A 16,055-nucleotide genomic window follows, 5' to 3' on the forward strand; every position below is an offset into this window, starting at 1 on the left:
ACCTTGATCGAATTACATCAAAAAAACAATCTCATAATAAGACAACAGTATAATAGGAAAGAATTTTTTTGTAGAGTTCTAAATCAAACACAAGATTAATTGGGAAACAATGAACCAAACACTTGATAAAAAATAATCCCTGAATTAGCATTCGTGCATTTACTAATCCCTGCGTTATCTATGTTTGTACCAATCGACCCCTTGATTCATTAAGGGTATTTTTGTAATAACTATCATTAATCTTTAGCCTTAGGCCCCATTTGTATTCATTAAAGATTAAGATGTCCAAACCCGAATGCACATTTGAGTTGAGTTAAGATCTTGTGTTTAGGTTTGGACACTGAATGATTTAAGACTGTTTGTTTTTAAACATCTATATATATATATATATATATATAAACAATAAATATTATAATTCAAATAAAATAGTAATTAAGTTTTACATTAACAAAATATTAGAAAAACCTTCAATCTAGACATAATAAATTATTATTTGATAAATTTAAGATATTTGAAGATATAAATAAATATTTAAGTTTGATAAAAACAAAATAGAACTACCTGGACAACATATATAATTTATATTAATAAAAACAATTGTTAGAAAAAAATGTAGTCAATCATTTTTAAAAAAAAATCAACATAAATTAATCTTAAATAAAGAAGTGAAACATATTTATGCTCTACCATGTGTCTGATCATGTACTCTTTCCCTAAAATAAGTAATAAACCGGATACATTCAAATGATATTAAGCAAATATATGAAGGCAATACCACCCACTTTCAACAACACGTATTTACGGAGTTGCTTTGCATTTTAATTCAGTAAGATTTTTGTAGCAAAATTTACTAATTCTTAGTAAGCAAGCAATATGACCAAGAAATAGAGGCACTTTCCTCATGCACTTATAAATTTACTCAACTTTAAAAATGCTCTCAGGCACTTTCCTGAAATCCCTTCTGGACTTTGGGAATCTCATTCCGGTGAAACTGCTCCACCGGAAATCTCTTTTCTCCATTTCTTTTATGTTTTTTTTAGACATTCTGACCCTCACGGACAGTATGGACAACAGAATTTATTTCTGATCAAGGGGGAAGTCATACGACATCACCGAGTCGAGATCAAAAGTAGAAACATGGTATGACTGGGTAGAGAGTGGATACCAAATGAGGAGAATGATTCTGAGCAAGGGGGCTCTCATATGAATCTGTAGAAGACTTAGCAAAGCATTAAGAATCCAAGGAAACACATAAAACCTGGAAATGTAGAGACTGTCACTAATATTTCCCTGTCTTTGAAGTCCAATATGTACGACAGATTTGTATCGTTAATAACTGGTAAAGGAAGGGAGAGGGGAGTTATTAAACTACCAGAAAATGCATTCAATGAGGGGTGGGAGCTTTTAGCAGACAAAATAAATTCTTTCACTAATAAAGACCCAACCACCACAAAGGTGTTTACATACACAAGGGAGGTAGCTCATGCTACAAACAGAGAGAAAGGCAGATACAAGAAAATGCTGGGAAAAAAAAACAAATGGACGCAAAAAGAAACAAAGGCCTCCACAGAGATGATTGATGTTGCCGGGGAGGAAGTGATAAAGGCCAAAGCTCAACTGGCTGATGCAGATTTGCTAAGCAGATGCCTAGTGGGGCATTTTTCTAGTAAGGGAGATGCTCCAACCAGATCTGATGTAAGAAGATGCGCGCACCGAACCTGGAAAGGAGCTCAGGGAGTTCTAATCTATGACATGAACAGAGTAACTTTCTTGTTTGAGTTCCAATCAAGGAAGGAAGTTGAACATGTTCTGATAGGCGAATGGAGAAGACAAGGAGATCATCTAAACTAGCAGTGGTGGTCCCCAACAGCAGGGTCCTTCCCAAAGGGCCACAAGTTTGATTGGTTCTGGATTAACGTTCTAGGGCTTCCCCTCCATCTGTGGTCTAGCTCGATAATGAAGAAGATAGGAGAGAGATGTGGCAAGTGGATCGAGATGGAAGAGGAAACTGAACTAAAAAACCATCTCCGATGGGTGCAGATACCTCAGGGTAATACTGGTGGTTTTTGAGGCATGCTCAGGGTTGAGAGCAAACCGGAGAAAGAGCAGCATTTTTCCGGTCAATGAAGTGCAGGAGATACAGATTCTAGCAGATATCCTGAAATGCAAGATAGAGAAACTCCCCGCAATCTATTTAGGTATGCCATTGGGTGCCAAGCATAAAGCACTCTGCATTTGGGATGGGATAATTGAAAAGACTGAGAAAAAGCTGGCTTTGTGGAAATCACAGTACTTGTCATTGGGAGGGAGAGTTACATTAATTAACTCGGTATTGGACTGCCTACCAACATATATAATGTCTCTCTTCCCCATACCTGGAAAGTGGTTAAGATTCTAGACTAGCTAAGAAGGGGCTTTTTGTGGCAAGGGAACAAAACTGAGAAGAGCTTCAACTTGGTGAAGTGGGTTATAGTCCAACATAGCAGGAGTGTGGTGGTTTGGGAATGAGAAACCAAGAGCTTCAAAATAAAAGTCTGATCATGAAGTGGCTTTGGAGGTATAACCAAGAAGATCACGCTTTATGGAAGGAAGTAATTTTTCATATATATGGACATGAGGAACAATGGTGCACAAATGAAGCAATTACCACATATGGAGTTGGGGTTTGGAGATCCATTGGGAATCTATGGTTGATACTCAATGCCAACACAAAGGTCAAAGTTGGAAGGTGGGACAGAATCTCCTTTTGGAAAGAGAACTGGAATGATCATGGCACTGTACTTGCAATGTTAGTGTATTTTGAATGATAGTGCATTATCATGTCACACTTGTGCTAATCAACTTACTTGTAATGTTAGTCCACTATTTGAGGAGTGATTAAGGAGCCTCAAGTTAGTGATGGTGTTCATCAAGTTGGTCATGATGATGAGATCACTCCTAGTGTAGTGCCTACTGGTGTTAAAAATGATGGTGATGTAGCTCTACTTGAAGATTATAACTTGTATGATAACCCACTATGGAATGTTGAGAAAGAAGGTGATACTTGCTTTCAAGTTGTTACTTCTTCTTTGAGTGTCCCAATTCTTGATGGTGCTTAATGGTGTTCGTGACTCTAATAGTGAGCTTACATATGAGGATACTTTGAATGAAGTTATTTGCGTGACACCTTTTTATATTATCTAGTTGCATATGATGATGCTAGTACTTGTACTAAGGTCAAATCTTAAGTGGGAAGGGAACTTACTGGAGTATTTGGTTGTTCTCTTGACCAAGATGGGTAGATAATATTTCCTTTCGACCTCCCTAACCCTTTGAATATGTATGAGTCTGTCACAGTACAATCTTGGACTAGCCAAGTTCTAAGTGCTTCATGTGGAAGCTTGTCCTTCATGAGAATAGTTGATGCTTGACTATATCACAAGTTTGTGCATCCTTCGCATGTTGGTAGATTTGTTAACCTCTTGTGCTAACCCTCATACTATGAGGTCCTTGTTGTTGCTCGTCTTCCTAATGGTTTTACAAGGTTCGAACAAATCATTTTCAAGAAAAAGAGAATGATGCAACCCAAGTCTAATCAAAATCTTGGAATAAAAAGTTGAAGCTCAAGACCATATTAAAGTAGAAGTACAAGGCTCCACAGAAAAGACTACTCGGAGTGGGAGAAAGAGGCTATGAATGCAAATTGGCCATTCTTCAAATGCAAGCCTCTTGAATAAGAAGACTTAAAAAGATCATTAATTCATTAAGGATATTTTTGTAATAACAATCACAAGTCTTTAGTCTTAGCCTAGTCTAGTATAAATACTACATTATGTCATTTTATTAGGTAGATTATGTTGGATGATATGAATATTCACTTGAATAGCGATTCTCTTGAGAGAGTTAGGGCATAAGGCCATTGTTGCTTGATGTTACTTGATAGATTGCTTGCAAAAGGAAATCATTCATCTTCCGGGTTCATCTTATAGGTTAGGTGCTTAATTTGGTTCAATTAATTGGAGGTTTTAGCTTTCTATAGCTATTGCAGCCAATTAATTTTTATCTTATGTTTTGATTTTCTATCCTTTATCTTTTGTTTATTTGTTGTTTCTTGTTTGTTTGTTTTACACATTTCAATATTGTATCAAGATTCTAGATCCATTCTGAACTCTCTCACACTTCATCTCCTACAGAAAGCCAATTCAAGTGTACTAAGCACAGCACCTTGACCAAGAAATGGCTTCAGTATTTAATTTAAGGTAATAGATCAGAAATATGTTACCGTTGGGTTCTCAAAATTAACAACTAACCTGGCCATAACAAAAAGTTCTCTCACCATTCGAGAACCTTCTCCAATATATTTCTGCACTAGTTCGGAACCAGAGACCCTAATGAAGGTACAATCAGTGTGATGTGCAACTGCCCTAGCCAACAATGTTTTCCCAGTTCCTGGAGGTCCATAGAGCAGCACTCCCTGTCATTCATAAAAGAGGAATCCAATCAAGATCTTTATTGGTGCTGATAATAAACTGAAGGAGAACTTCGTAAAGCTGAATATACCTTTGGTTGAGCTATTCCAAGAGACTCAAATAACTCAGGATGCTTTATAGGAAGCTCAATAACCTAATGCATAATAGATCCAAAGTTAAACAAATTATACAATTACTATAAAAGAAATTAAGAGATTGAGTTAACAAGACAGATCAAGAAAACACGAAATAAAAAAACAAATAGAGAAGATATGTACCTCTTTAATCTCCTTGATCTGCTGGTCAAGACCACCAATCATGTCATAAGTGGAATCTGGCACTTTCTCAACTTTCATGAGGTTGACCAATGGATCAACTTTGCTGGGCAAAATTAGATGAAGGACATAGCTATCATTGCGCAGGGCAACTCTAGTTGATGGAGTGATTTTTGTAATGTCAATATTTTTGCCAATATCGACAACATATTTGCCTTCAGGATGAACCTAGAGTATAATACAAAGATGAGTAATAAAAAAAAGGATGAGAAGAAAGGCATATTAAATAAAAACTAGAAATATATTATGGGAATACCATGGTTCAAATATTTGTACTAGAGAATCTTGTAAATTTAGAAACAACATAATCCAAATGAATTCATTGTATCACTTGTTGCTGAAAAACTAACAGAACTGTTCTCATAGTAAAGGACAAGTTGGAACCCATGACATGCTAAATGAGGGTAAAATGAAATTGACATCATAAATGGCAACACATAGAAAAACTGTCATTTTTTTGAGATAGCATAGACCAACTTTGTCATGTAAGCAAAGGAGTCAAAACTACCAGATACCCCAAAATGAAGAGTGCAAAACTAATAAGACAAGACAAAATTGGTAAATGGAAGAGTCTAATGGGTTCCATAACACGAAAGGTATTCAACTGAGAGGGTTAGCATAGTAGGCTATCAACCAAGGATACAAAGCTGAAAGTACAACATTCTACTACAGCATACAACCAATTCAACATTCTATTGCAGCCTGGTGACCAAATGAGACATGCTTTCTTACAGACTAAGTTGTGTGAACTCTTCACTTCCGATGCCACACCCGTGTCGATACGACATAGGTGTGGGATCCATAACGGATATGGTCAATCGATTTGTCTACTGTGACCAAAATCAATCAAGAATTTTGATACAGATACGTTGGTTTCTGAAATCAAAACAAAAGCTAGGGTGAAATCATAATTAGGCATATGTTTTTTATCGTTAGAAGATATTTGTATTAAAAAGTCCGCAACCACATACATTTGTACTTGTATAATTACAAATTCAAACTTGCTCTAAAAAATTTGTACATTCCTTTCAAATAGTCCACCATTATTTAGGCATATTTTATAATTGTATTTAAGATATTTAACTATTTTAAGTCAAATCCCCGCACTCGTATCAATACCTAAACCCGTACCCTGCATCTTAAAATTTAGGTCATGAAGGATCTGACCTCTAGATACGCACACATATTGGACACCCGCACCCCAGTAACTTAGTTACAAATGGGTACGAAAATTTAATAAGGAATTCAATGATAACTAAAAAGATGTGGATACACTTACTTTGACTAGAACCTTTGACTTCCCCATTACTTTAACAACTTCACCAACATATGATCCAGGCTCCTGAAGCAATTGTAATTCCTCTTTGAGCATTCTCACTGCAAAAATAGACATTAAGGAGAATTTTATGAGCCCATACACGATTCAAATTACAATTGAAAAAATAAAGTAGAAAATGCCATTGGTCATGAAGACACAATTTTAGTACATTCCTCAGCAAGAGTAGAACAAATGTGAGAGAAACACCATGATCGATTTATTCAAGAAACACTAAAACTTTAATTAAGTTAACAAGATCCCTACACCAATGAAAACCAGGCAAAAAATAATGAACCTGTGGTCCATAACACATGATATGTTTGGGAAACCAAACCATTACAACCTCTACTCAGTAACTATTTCTCTTCCCTTTATCGACCTAAGCTTTGGATGGTCAGAGTTACCTGCTAGAAGAAGATGGTAGGTATTCAATCGAATAGTTGAAGAGTATGCCAGCTGGGTTATTAACCTCATAAAAGGCAAAGAAATGTTGGGTCTCTATGCATTCTAACATATTTAAGTAAGAAAATTCATTAAGTAACACCACAGAAGAGGAATGGACTCTCTACTCACCTCTCATGTTGGACTATCATAATGGTACAACAATTCTTTATGGTGATCGATGGCACGACATTAGTTTCGGTTCTAAAAATTGAACCCTTTTACCTTCAATCTATTATCAATTCAATTTCTTAAGTTCAATATTTTAGCAGCCTTCTCACACTAAGATCTCTGTATCAAAGAAGGGAACTTTACCTCAAATACTGGACCATAAACAACATGAAAAAGTAGTACATAACCAAGAAACTGATTAAGACTAGGGTTTCACTATAACGTGAAAAATGTTCCCTTAAGAAGTTAGGTTTTCCAGATTTAGTTAATCAGACCTTTAGAATTGAGTTCGTTCCTCTGGGCTTCAAGGCGATTAAGATTGTGAGTCTTTACGCGGACTTGGAGCTGGAGATCATGGATGTGCTGCATATAGTACTGTCTCAGCCCTTCCCCTTGCTTTGTTGGTTTCGCCGAACAGGCTTCCTCTCTCTCCATATCGCTCCTGCTCTTCTCAACATCAACTGACGCCATTTTTGCAGATAGGTTTTGAAGAAATCGCAGTGATTAGCGTTGTCCGGAGGGTTTGGGAGTGAAAGAAGAATATAGCAGCAACTAGAATTTCCCCATCGGTTTTGGGCTTTTAAAGCTACGTTTCTTGTTGGCAGGGAAAACAATACATAGGGATGGCAATGGGGGTGTAGGGTGTGGATTTGGTTTTATGTATTATTGATTTTTTATTTTTAAAATATGTTAAATTAATAATTAAATCAATAAGATGTTTTTATCGGTTCTCGGTTTATTAGTTTTGAATCTTTAACGGTTCGGTTTAACCAATAAAAAAATGTTTATAAAATAAATATACGACTTCTCTAACAATTTAACACAACTCATAAAAAAACAGTAATAACTAACATGAAAAGAACTATTACAAGTGTAACACAAAGAGAAATTAAGAGGAATATAATTCTTACTTTAAGTTTTGACGTTTTGTATAATGTGAAGTTTCAAACTCAAAGTCACTGTGAAGGTAAATTGCAGGCTAAAGGACAATGCACTACCTAGTAAGGTATTTAGATTAATATTTAATATTTATGTATGGGTAAAGTAGTAAATTGCTACAGTTTTATTGGGTTGTCGGTCTACCCAATAACCCAATATTAAAAACCAAAACCGAACCGAAAACCTGATAGGTTTTTTTTTATAAAACCATTAAAAATGTTAATCAAATAACAATAAACCAATAGCACTTTTTCGGTTTGATTTGTCGGTCGATTCGATTTTTGCACACTCCTAATGTGGCGAGCGGGGAGGTTCGGAGCAGGTTGAGTTCAGCCCACAATTTTTTGTAAATCACCCTCATATGACAGTTTTTTCATTTTCGATCCGTCCCGCTTCACATAAATCCGTCCCACATAATTTTTTAGGTTTTTTTCTTTTTTAATCAAGTTTAATATGAAAAAAAAATCATTTTTTAAATTTTTCGCTAATTAACATTTCAACAACTAACAATTTATTGGACACGTCTAGTTTAAATTTTAAAAAAAGAGTTCAAATTAAAGTCAAAGTTTAATATAAAAAGTTTCATCCTTGATTTTTTTACTAATTACAAAGATTTAATTCTATTTGGTACCTTAAACTCGCAACCAGCCCCACCTGACATTAATTTTAAAAATATTTAACTTTAAACCTATCTCGTCTCATCTCGTCTCGTCCCATTGTCATCTCTACTATTTCAACTTGTTTGGATGGTTGTTACACGGGCGCCTGTTTGGAGAGATTGCGCTAATTATACACTTTAGGGTATTTTTGGTACCGAAGAAAATATTTTACTGAAAAAAAGTAAATTTCTTACTTATTTTTTAATATTTGACAAATAAGCAAGAAAATATTATTCATGTTATAAAATGTCCCTCTAGAATATTATATTTAGTGTGAGTGTAGTCAGTAAAAACCCAACGAAGAGTCAGGGTTGAATCCCACAGGGAATGGTATATCATGGAGAATTCTTTATCGAGAGATTTGAACTTTAAATTAGTTTGTTTGGAATAGTAAGAACATATGGTACCACCAACTTAATATAAAGCTTTGTTGTCAATTATCGCAATTAAACTAAAATTTGAACGAAATCAAGAGTTAGCAAGCAATCTATGGGTGTGAGGATTGGATATCAATGTCATATAGGAGTAAATGTATTGCTCTATAGTGATGTGCATACATGAATAGGCTAAGTCATCTTCAATGACGCTAATCATCTTTCGATCTCAAAGCATATATGCCTAGAATTTCCTTTTGGTCTCATCTAATGCCAATTATAAACAACACATTACCTTACTCTATTCCCTCTTTCAAGAATAAGACAATTAGATCCGACCCATAACCTCTCTTTCAAGTAAGTCAAGGACATCAGACCTAAATTGCTAGTATTGAACTAATTACCCACTCTAATTAAACTCTTTCGAGCATCAACCAGATATCATAAGTAGGAATTAAGTTTGCAACTTTAACCCTTAAGTTAACCCCATGATAATTAGACCAAATTCATGCATGAACAACAACAAAACAGAGCATAGCACAATACCCACTACATTAAATTAACACCCAACCCCATTAGAGTACCTCTAGATCTTGCGGTTTTAGCCACCCATCACAAAAAAGTAAAGAAAGTATTTTCCATGAAATCTGCCATGGATAACTTGAAATCAAGCAATTAAGAGTAAGCCCACTTTGAATTTTAACTTCAAATTATCAAATTCAAGATTCAAATTGTAAAACCCAAGAAGGCTAGAAAAATGTTCTAAAAAGTAAAGTGTTCTCACTCAAAGCTCTTTCCTGAACTCAGTAGCTCAACTCTCTAATCAAACTCCCTCAAAACTCTATATTTGGGCTATTTATATTTTCCCAAAAATCTACTTCGCAACCAAATCGACGACATTAGTCGGGCTCGCCAAACTCACTCGGCGAATCACCCTTCGTTCCCCAGCTCGCCTTTGTGATGCTCTAGGCATCATGTGTTTGAACTTCAGTTGGCGAACTCAATTGATTCAACCTTTCTCATTCGGTGTATCGTCGAATACCACCTTAGTTCACTGTTCGAGCATTAAATCTTTGCCTTGCACATTGTCAATTTGGGCATGTGCTTCAGATCCGCCTTTCTCATTCGGTGTATCACTTTTTCTACTGGAGTTCGCCGACCTTTTTTGATAAACAAAAGTTTTATGCACTGTCAAATTGGGTGAAGTCTACATCAGTTGGCGATCCGCCATTCATGCTAGACGATCAACAACGTTCATTTTGCACTTCTTTTGCATTTTTGGCCATTATTTCAAGTTTTAGTCCATGCCTTGTCCAATTGTCTTCATAGTTTCAAATCATCAATATTTGATTAGAAAATGACAAAGTTAGGCATTGAGGACACTAATTATTGAGCTAAATTGACCTTAAATGAGTGCAAATCTACCACTCATCAACACCTCCAACTTAAATTTGTGAGTGTCCTCAAGTAAATCAAGAACACAATAAGTTCAATAAGGGTGTCTACAACAGTACTCAAAGAGAGTTAACATGCAAGCGCCATGGCAAGACTACTTTCAACAGTATGTTACCCTAAATCATGATAAAAAAAAGCTTCAAATTATGACTAGCTAGTCTCAACACAAGCTAGTCAAATTATGACTACTTTCAACAGTATGTTACCCTAAATTATGACTAGCTAGTCTCAACACAAGCTAGTCATAATTTGTGGGAAGAAAACTCAGCCAGTCAGGTCATCGTGCGTCGATTTCGATGACTTTCTAGGGCTGTTTTGTGTCAACCCCATTTTCGTCGGTATTTGTGTAGCACCGAGCTATCTTTCCAGTGACTACTTTTTCATATTCAATTTGTGTAGCACCTTGCCATCATTCCGGTGACTACTTTCTTATATCTAATTTGTGTAGCACCGTGCTATCTTTGCGGTGACTATTTTTTCATATTTAATTTGTGTAGCACCGTGCCATCTTTCCGGTGACTACTTTTTCATATTTAATTTGTGTAGCACCGTGTCATTCTTCCGGTGACTACCTTTTTTTTGCATATCTTATTTGTGTAGCACCGTGCATCTCTCCGGACTACTTTTCATATTTAATTTGCGTAGTACCGTGGATTTTTCCGAACACTTTTCATATTTGAGTTGCATAGCATCATGTGTCTTTTCAGTGACTCCGTAGATTTGATTTGCATAGTTCCATTCGACTTCCGGTGACTCCTCAAGTCTAATTTGCGTAGGGTTGTGCCATCATTCCAATCCTACCCGTATAATTTTTCTTTTTTAGTAGGGTTGTATAACAATGCGTTGGTATTGTAAGCGCAAGAAAGGAAGAAAGGACTCTAAACATTAGGTTCTTATTTTTTTATCTGTCATGAATCTATTTGGTATGGTGTATTCCATATTTAATATATAATGGGCACTCCCTTAACAATTGTTGATGCTCTCAGAACATGGAGGTTGAGCAGAATACGGAAGGAAGTTTTGGAATATGGCATCATTATGCATCTACTGGATGATGCGTAGAGAATGAAACAGGAGGAAGTTTGAAGGAGTTGACAGACCCATGTGGAAGATCGACAACTCTGTTTTCAAGATCCTTTTATCTGTAGATAGTGGATAGATTTTTAGAGTTTAACACTGAACATTTGTAACCATATAGTTTGACATCATCTTGGTGCACACTAGTGACATTTCATTGACTTTTCAACAGGAAAAAAACATAAATGAAGTACATAGATATCACTGAAAATTTGGTAAGAGTTAAGAGCTATGCTCCCTTGTTGTAGAGGTTGGCATTTCACTAATAACCAATATTTTTTTCTAAATTTTCAAATGAGAAACTAAAAAATAGAAAATACTGTTGTCCAAGGGTTAAAATTATAAAGGTTCCAAACTATGGTGTCCACTGAATTTCCACTAGCCCTCGGGGATTCGTGGTTATCAAAAGAAAAAAATCCAAATTCTGATAGCCTGTAGTACAAATTATAAAGTGTAATTCCAGTGACAAGGTTGAGGCTTAGCGAGGGTAGGTGCAAATGAAGCAGAATAGGGGCTTACCCTCTACACCCATTGCTTCCTGACAGTACGAGGTGGAGGAAGAATGGTCATGTACAGTGTGCTGCCTTCTCCCAGCACTTCTACAAAGAGGCTACATCTACGCCTTGAACCATGACTTATTGTCTCCAAAGGAATAACTTTGCCCCATTTCGCCTAAACTGGCCCTTGCACAAATGAAGAATACACACACACATGTTCATAACAGTAGAGAAACTAGTAATTAAATATGTTTATGGCCTCATACATTTGATGCAAGTAGTATTTGGTTTATTTTGTCTAATCAGGCAATGGCATAGGCCAGAAGCTAAATAAGGGGGATGATTCTCCTAGTGGATCAAAGGATGCACACACCGAATATGACAAAGAATTGTTCGCTGTCAGCATGAGAAGGTTCTTGTACATCCGCTGTTATGATAGTTTTGAATTTCTTGCTACTCTTAAGGTGAGTTAGAATGAGTACTAAGGTTTTAACTTCTACATTTTATCTTTTTTTTTTTGCTTCTGTGCTTTCCTACCTATCTTTTCTCTCTTTTAATAAGTCATCTTTCCTGTCAATATACCTATAGCTTTTGCTCCTTCAACCTTGTTAATGCTTTGTTAGATCTTGTTTTTTAATATTATTACTAGAACCAACACTCTAGACCATTTCTGTTATCTCTTTGAAGGTAGTGATGTAAATAAAGTGAGTGAATGTTTGATAGAGGTTGATATGGTTCTACGTTGACATTGTCTTGTCAAAATATATTGGTGTAAAACTTAGAAACTTGTACCCCCTTTCCATTTATCATAGATTTGTGAACTATTTTCATTTGAGGATGATAAATGTCATTATCTTAGATGTATATATATGAAATATCCTGAAGATAGGGGGTGGGGGGTGGAATGTTAACAATTGCATATTAAGGAAGCTTGGCAATGTTGAGCTCTATGGTTAAGAATATGAGATGTAGTCTGGCTATGTGGTTTTCATAATATGCATCATGCTCTAATTTTCGGAGCTGCATAAGGCTCAATGTCCATTTTAAAAAAAAACATGTTATCAGAGTTAGACATAGGTCAACATTAATCTCGAATTCAAGTCTCACCACCGTCATTTCTTAAAAGATGTCGATGTGCTTGACTCACCCTAAAGAATAGGGAGTGTTAGAGATATGATTAGGTAAGAAGAAGTGTATCCTTTCAACATTTTAAACTTTTAGACAAGCTGGTCGCGTAATTCAACATAATCCAACACTTTTCGCTGTGAATATATGTTGTTAATTTATTTTTATTTATCATTTTGTGTATTTCTACAATGTAGTCTTTTGATTGGATTAGTTTGTGAGATACTTTTTTTTATTTTTGAATATAAATAATTCAATTTATATACAAGTATGTCGCATATTCTTTCAATTTCATTTTTTTGCAGACGTTGCATTTCCAACTTCAAAAGGAAAAAGAGGCACATGGCAGTGGTGTTTATTTGCTTATGATTGACAGGTTTCTTCTAATGCTCTTCTTGATGTTGAATTTGGTGGTTTAGTTTCATACAAATAATAAAGAGACACTTGAAGTTTTAACAGTAGTATCATTTGCTGTGGAGGTCTTACATTGACTGCTCTAGCAAGTGCATACCATTGACGTCAAAACATTTGTGTGAACGTGTTCAAGAATGGGTGTAACTGTTTCTAGTTAATGGTGTAACTAAGTTCTGTAGTATATTAAGATATGTTGCTTCTTTTGTATGACCAGTATTGGAGCTTTTTATTGGATGGATCGTGCTTCACCATCTATACCGCCAGGGAGCAACAACAGGTTAGAGTCCACAATAATATCTTACATTTAAAGAGAGAAAATAAGTGAAAGATGCAGTTCAAAATGAACACCAAACAGAGGAGTTATGGAGAATCCTGAAAGTTAGTTCGTCTCCAAATACTTCCTGCAAGCACCTTACTTTATAGTATTTTTGTGGTGTTAGGAAAGCCTGCAGTTTCTGCTACCTATTTATTAGCTGGAAAAGGACCATTGCTGGTCAAACATTGTAAGTAGGTGATCAGAAATGCAATTGTCTTGCTTAAGATATTTGCATTCTACTCTCTATCCTCAAAAAAAGATATTTGCATTCTACTCTCTATGGATCTTTTTTTCCTTGGATGAGCTGGGAAAGTACCCTTGGATTCATCTTAACAGATGAACCTATTCTTGGTCATGCTAAAATGCTGCATGTGTTACACTAAACTCACATGTAAGATAAATAGTTCTTGGAAGCCTGCCTCAGCCCTTGGAGAGTGCTTAAATGTTTTGAAATATACTTATCAGTTTTAGAGTTGTGCTTCTTAAGAGCATTTTTTCTGCAGGCATGAGCACATTAATGTAGTCTTTTAGAGATGTAACGGTTGCAGTTCAATTGTCTGTTTCTTTCTTTTTGTTGTTTAGCCCCACCATTTTGAATAAACCCCAGTTGTGCAGTTGTCATTTGTTTTCCTTCTTTCTCCTTATAAAAATGACGAGTTTCCTTCTGTTTGCTTTCATCTGTTCATGTTTTTCACCTAGCACTCCTTATGTTAACACTTGGTTTGGTTCTTAGGAGAGAGAAGGATTCAGTATGTTCCTTTGCTTTCTGTATAGGTTGCACCATTCTTTTTGCTTCTTATTCTCAAATTGAGTATTTTAGCATTACGTATTTGTCTTATTACCAGGAGAAGTCTCTCTTTGCAAAGTGTGTCAGACATTGCCGTTCAAGAGATCCAGAAGATTCTTGTGGTGCATCCGATGCTTGTTCTAACTACAAAAGCAGCAAGTTTACAGGATAAATTTACATCTCGCGAAGTTATTAGGTTGGATTCAGTTCATTTCCTTTGTCCAAAATAAATCTTGTATTGCACATTACTAAAATCTGGTTACAAATTACCAGAAAAATATGATAAGTATCCTGTGTAGAGAATGTGGTGGAAAAATTAAAGCTCAATATGTGTTGTCCGTCTGTAAATATGCCCTGGTTTAATTCCATATTCTGTGCTCATTGCTTTGGACAGTTTGTGTTCTGATTGACTGATTTTTAAACTAAACAAGTAATGTAACATATACAAGGACTTTATGTGTTTGATCATCAATAGTGGTTACGAGCTTGTACACCCTTGAACTGTTCAGTTGTTCCAAAGATCATTTCTTGATGATTTTAAGCTGCTTAATCGTACAAATAGTGCTTTTTTCACATTCATTATTTTCTAATTTGGAACCATTCAAAACAGGAGTAGTACTAATGCTCAACTGTATCGGGAGTATATGCCTTCAGTATGGCAGGTAACCATGATATATATATGAAAACTTTGAGTATAGCCGGCGTATTCTTTTTTATTGGTGTTGTTCTTCTTTAGGTAATGAGAATAAGTATCCATTGTGTTTCATAAAACTAATCAAAGAATGCATGAATTCAATTATTGTAACTAAATTTTAGTACAGCCACTTCTCTCTATAGTAGAGGATTCTCTTGCATCTGCTTTCTCCATATCAGAGAAGGGAATTCTAGGGATGGTTTACAGATATCTTTTCATAGCTAAAAAAATTATTTGTTGGGTATCTTGTTCAATTACACTAAACTATTTCTTTTAAATTATAGTGATTTGTTAATGGAGATGAACTGCGAAAAGTGGAGGACGAACCATCAGTCCATTATGATTGAAGTGTTGGAAAGGAATGTGGACCTAAAATCAATTTAGCAAAATACAGAACATAATGGAAATAAAAAACTCAAATAGACGATATATATTAGATTCAATATTTGCTAGGAACATTTTTATTTTTATTTTTAAAAAAAAAAAACAAATTTTGCATGCTAATGGGAGTGAAAGAAGAATATAGCAGCAATTGGAATTTCCCACCATCCATCCTTTAAAGGGACGATGTGGGACTTTTCATACACCACTCATGCCTAGGGCTGGACATTTGGTGCGTAAACAATTTAATATGGGGCCCAACATTGGAAATGAGAATTGAAATAGGTCCTGTCCTGATAATATCATGTAAAGAAATGGATTTTGGGCATAACTCAACCTCAAGGTGAGGATTGCCCAAGCCATATTAAAGAGACCGCTCATCCCTTAAAGGGACAATGTGGGGATCTTCACAACCTCAATGTGTGTCGTGTTAATATCTCACAAATATAGTGTAGGGTGGAAAGACTATTATAATGAAAATGTTGTGCTAAAGGAACAAAATCCAGAAACTAAAACTGAAACAATCAAAGAAAGGTGGAGTTTCTGCCGAAATTGGTGGTTCTTGCAAGTGATGATTTATTACGAATGAGATGGAAATGTTCCACTATTGACCTTGAATGTTGG

The 16,055-nt window shown here is 35.5% G+C and overlaps 3 protein-coding genes across 3 annotated transcripts in view; 2 read left to right on the top strand and 1 right to left on the bottom strand.

The window, feature by feature from the left end:
- Positions 1-7,324, bottom strand: part of LOC102583713 (26S protease regulatory subunit 8 homolog A) — an 11,245-nt gene extending 3,921 nt beyond the window's left edge. The window contains exons 1-5 of the mRNA XM_006365558.2: positions 6,989-7,324; positions 6,063-6,160; positions 4,727-4,951; positions 4,540-4,602; positions 4,290-4,453 (exon numbers count right to left, since the gene is read on the bottom strand). Of these exons, the coding sequence (XP_006365620.1) occupies positions 4,290-4,453; positions 4,540-4,602; positions 4,727-4,951; positions 6,063-6,160; positions 6,989-7,184 (746 nt within the window). The 5' untranslated portion in view covers positions 7,185-7,324. The remainder of the gene's footprint in view (positions 1-4,289; positions 4,454-4,539; positions 4,603-4,726; positions 4,952-6,062; positions 6,161-6,988) is intronic.
- LOC102588226 (DNA repair protein XRCC2 homolog) overlaps positions 1-14,601 on the top strand; it is a 52,004-nt gene extending 37,403 nt beyond the window's left edge. Inside the window, exons 3-6 of the mRNA XM_015304514.1 lie at positions 12,021-12,178; positions 13,145-13,215; positions 13,468-13,530; positions 14,415-14,601. Of these exons, the coding sequence (XP_015160000.1) occupies positions 12,021-12,178; positions 13,145-13,215; positions 13,468-13,530; positions 14,415-14,586 (464 nt within the window). The 3' untranslated portion in view covers positions 14,587-14,601. The remainder of the gene's footprint in view (positions 1-12,020; positions 12,179-13,144; positions 13,216-13,467; positions 13,531-14,414) is intronic.
- LOC102581295 (DNA repair protein XRCC2 homolog) overlaps positions 1-16,055 on the top strand; it is a 112,794-nt gene that overhangs the window by 93,747 nt on the left and 2,992 nt on the right. The gene's annotated exons all lie outside the window — the stretch shown is intronic.

The sequence above is a fragment of the Solanum tuberosum genome, unplaced genomic scaffold, assembly GCF_000226075.1.
Source record: "Solanum tuberosum cultivar DM 1-3 516 R44 unplaced genomic scaffold, SolTub_3.0 scf00559, whole genome shotgun sequence".
Taxonomy (NCBI): domain Eukaryota; kingdom Viridiplantae; phylum Streptophyta; class Magnoliopsida; order Solanales; family Solanaceae; genus Solanum; species Solanum tuberosum.